At 43.3% G+C, this 2,648-nt stretch overlaps 1 protein-coding gene across 1 annotated transcript in view; it reads left to right on the forward strand.

Annotated features, from left to right (window-relative positions):
* LOC112068931 (atos homolog protein B) overlaps positions 1 to 2,648 on the forward strand; it is a 52,983-nt gene that overhangs the window by 48,357 nt on the left and 1,978 nt on the right. The window contains exons 8-9 of the mRNA XM_070438342.1: positions 1,231 to 1,299; positions 2,300 to 2,514. Coding sequence (XP_070294443.1) covers positions 1,231 to 1,299; positions 2,300 to 2,514 — 284 coding nt within the window. The remainder of the gene's footprint in view (positions 1 to 1,230; positions 1,300 to 2,299; positions 2,515 to 2,648) is intronic.

Here is a 2,648-nt window from a genome sequence, read left to right on the forward strand (position 1 = left end):
CGTCTCATTTTCTGTCCTTCTGTCTCTTGTTCTGTCCATCTGTCTCAATTTTCTGGTCCTTCTGTTGTCTCTTGTTCGATCCTTCTGAAAAGCTTCTGGTCTCCGTGTTCGTCCCTTCGTTCCCTGTCTGTCTACTTGTTCTGTAAATTCCCAATAGTCCCTCTTGAGATCCCCATCCACCTATGTAACACATCTTCATCTGCAGTGAAAGGTGACAGAGCTAGAGCAGTGTTTGTTAGACCATAAGACATCCTGAAAATCAGTCTTCTCACAAAATCGTCTGTAGRYTRCGAACGGTTTGGCCTATAAACTCCATGGAAAGATGAGACTCTCACGYACACGATGGTGTTCTCCGTTTTTCTCTACGACCCCCACAAGCGTCTTGGGACTCMTCTGAAGTAGYTACAGTCGATCTGKCAACTTCRYTCTGTAGCYTCCGAACAGTTTGGTTGACTTGACACAGATTGGTTTACACACTGTTTAGTTCCAAAAATAAGGGATTTAAATCATATAAAAGATCTTTCTTATATCTCTCAGATTTAGGAGAGACACTTCAGAACAAACGTACTTTAGATTTTTGGAGGGACAATCTGTTCCATGTAGTGAATATTTTATTCAATGCATTTGTCTGGGTTAAACAGAAACAAATAATAGTTATTTTCAGAACCCAACATGTCGTCGTACCCCATCAGAACCCAACATATTGTCGTACCCCATCAGAACCCAACATATTGTCGTACCCCATCAGAACCCAACATATTGTCGTACCCCATCATAACCCAACATATTGTCATACCCCATCAGAACCCAACATATTGTCGTACCCCATCATAACCCAACATATTGTTGTACCTCATCAGAACCCAGAATATTGTCGTACCCCATCAGAACCCAACATATAAGCTTGTTTAACTCCAATGAATGTAAACAATGTACCTGTAAATGTGTGTAGCTTCAAAACATGGTTAAAACTATCATGTGTTTATCATGTATGGTCAGTCCTTGCATCCATAGCTCTGTCTGTTAATTTGAGTGATTACATTTCTCCAGCCCCATCCCTTAGCTTTTTAGCGAAAACAGGGGCGGGGTCACGCTTTGTTATTGTTTCAATTAGAGATTCTAGCTTGAAATAATTTAAAAAGTAAAGTCACGCAAGAAGAATAGACACCTGCACACTGTTGAATGCTCTCTCACTTCTCGACGTGAAGACGGCTCATCTCTCTGTTGTAGGGGGTTATATCCCTGGAGCCTTTAGGAAAGAAGGGATACAGCGTACCCAAAGCAGGGACCATCCAAGTGGTGAGTCTCATGGTCCTCTCTTTCTCTGTCTCTGTCTCTCCGTCTCTCTCTGTCTCTCTCCATCTCTCTGTCTCTCTCTCTATCTCTCTCTGTCTGTCTGTCTCTGTCTCTCTCTCCCTCTCTCTCTCCATCTCTCTGTCTCTCTCCATGTCTCTCTCTCTATCTCTGTCTGTCTGTCTCTGTCTCTGTCTGTCTGTCTCTCTCTCTCTCTCTCTCCATCTCTGTCTCTCTATCTCTCTCTCTCTTTCTGTCTGTCTCTGTCTCTCTCTGTCTGTCTCTCTCTCTCCATCTCTCTGTCTCTCTCCATCTCTCTCTGTCTGTCTCTCTCTCTCTCCCTCTCTGTCAATTCAATTCAATTTTCAATTCAAGGGGCTTTATTGGCATGGGAAACATGTGTTAACATTGCCAAAGCAAGTGAGGTAGATATTATACAAAAGTGAAATAAACAATACAAATTAACAGTAAACATTACACATACAGAAGTTTCAAAACAATAAAGACATTAAAGACTCTGTCTCTCTCTCCCTCTCTGTCTCTCTCTCCATCTCTCTAGCTCTCTTTCTCTGTCACTCTCTCTGTCTCTCTCCATCTCTCTCTCTCTCTCCCTCTCTGCCTCTCTCTTTCTCTCTCTGTCTCTCTTTCTCTCTCAGTCTCTCTCCATCTCTCTCTCTCCCTCTCTGTCTCTCTCTCTCTCTGTTACTCTCACTCCTTTTCTCTCCTTTTTCTCTCTTCTCTATACTTTGTAATCTCTTGTTGAGCCTCTTTGTTTTCCAACGTAATTGGCCCTAGTATGCACTGGCTTCCATGGATCTAGCACAATGGGCACAACAATGGCTAACATCTCCATGTTCCCTTCTCAGACCTTATTCAAATGCTTGACCTTGTTTAGAGTGTTTTTCATGAATGAGTCCATGTTCTCCCCACAGATCTTATTCAATCTCAATTGAACAAGTCTTATAAACAGGTATCATATTCAATATCTCCATATTCTCTCCATCAGACCTTATTCAACCCCAATAAAACTGTGGTGAAGATGTTCCTCGTGACCTATAACTTTGGGGACATGCCCGTCAATCACATGACCTTCCTGCGTCACCGCATCTTCCTGGTTCCCGTTGAGGAGGCGGGGCCAGAGGCGAAGGGGGATGGGCCTCCAGAGCCCAGGGCCACACCCACAGAGAGGAGGAAGATTCTCTGCTACCTGATACACCTCAGGTACGTCTGTCTGGTCATTGGTTGGTTGATTTTAAAGTGGAGTTTGGTGTGGACATTGTATTTTTCTGGATGGTTTGTATGGCATGTACAGTACGCTTGGGATAGGATGCACTTATTGTTTGGAATAAACATCC

Source organism: Salvelinus sp. IW2-2015, unplaced genomic scaffold (genome assembly GCF_002910315.2).
Source record: "Salvelinus sp. IW2-2015 unplaced genomic scaffold, ASM291031v2 Un_scaffold793, whole genome shotgun sequence".
NCBI classification, from domain to species: Eukaryota; Metazoa; Chordata; class Actinopteri; order Salmoniformes; family Salmonidae; genus Salvelinus; species Salvelinus sp. IW2-2015.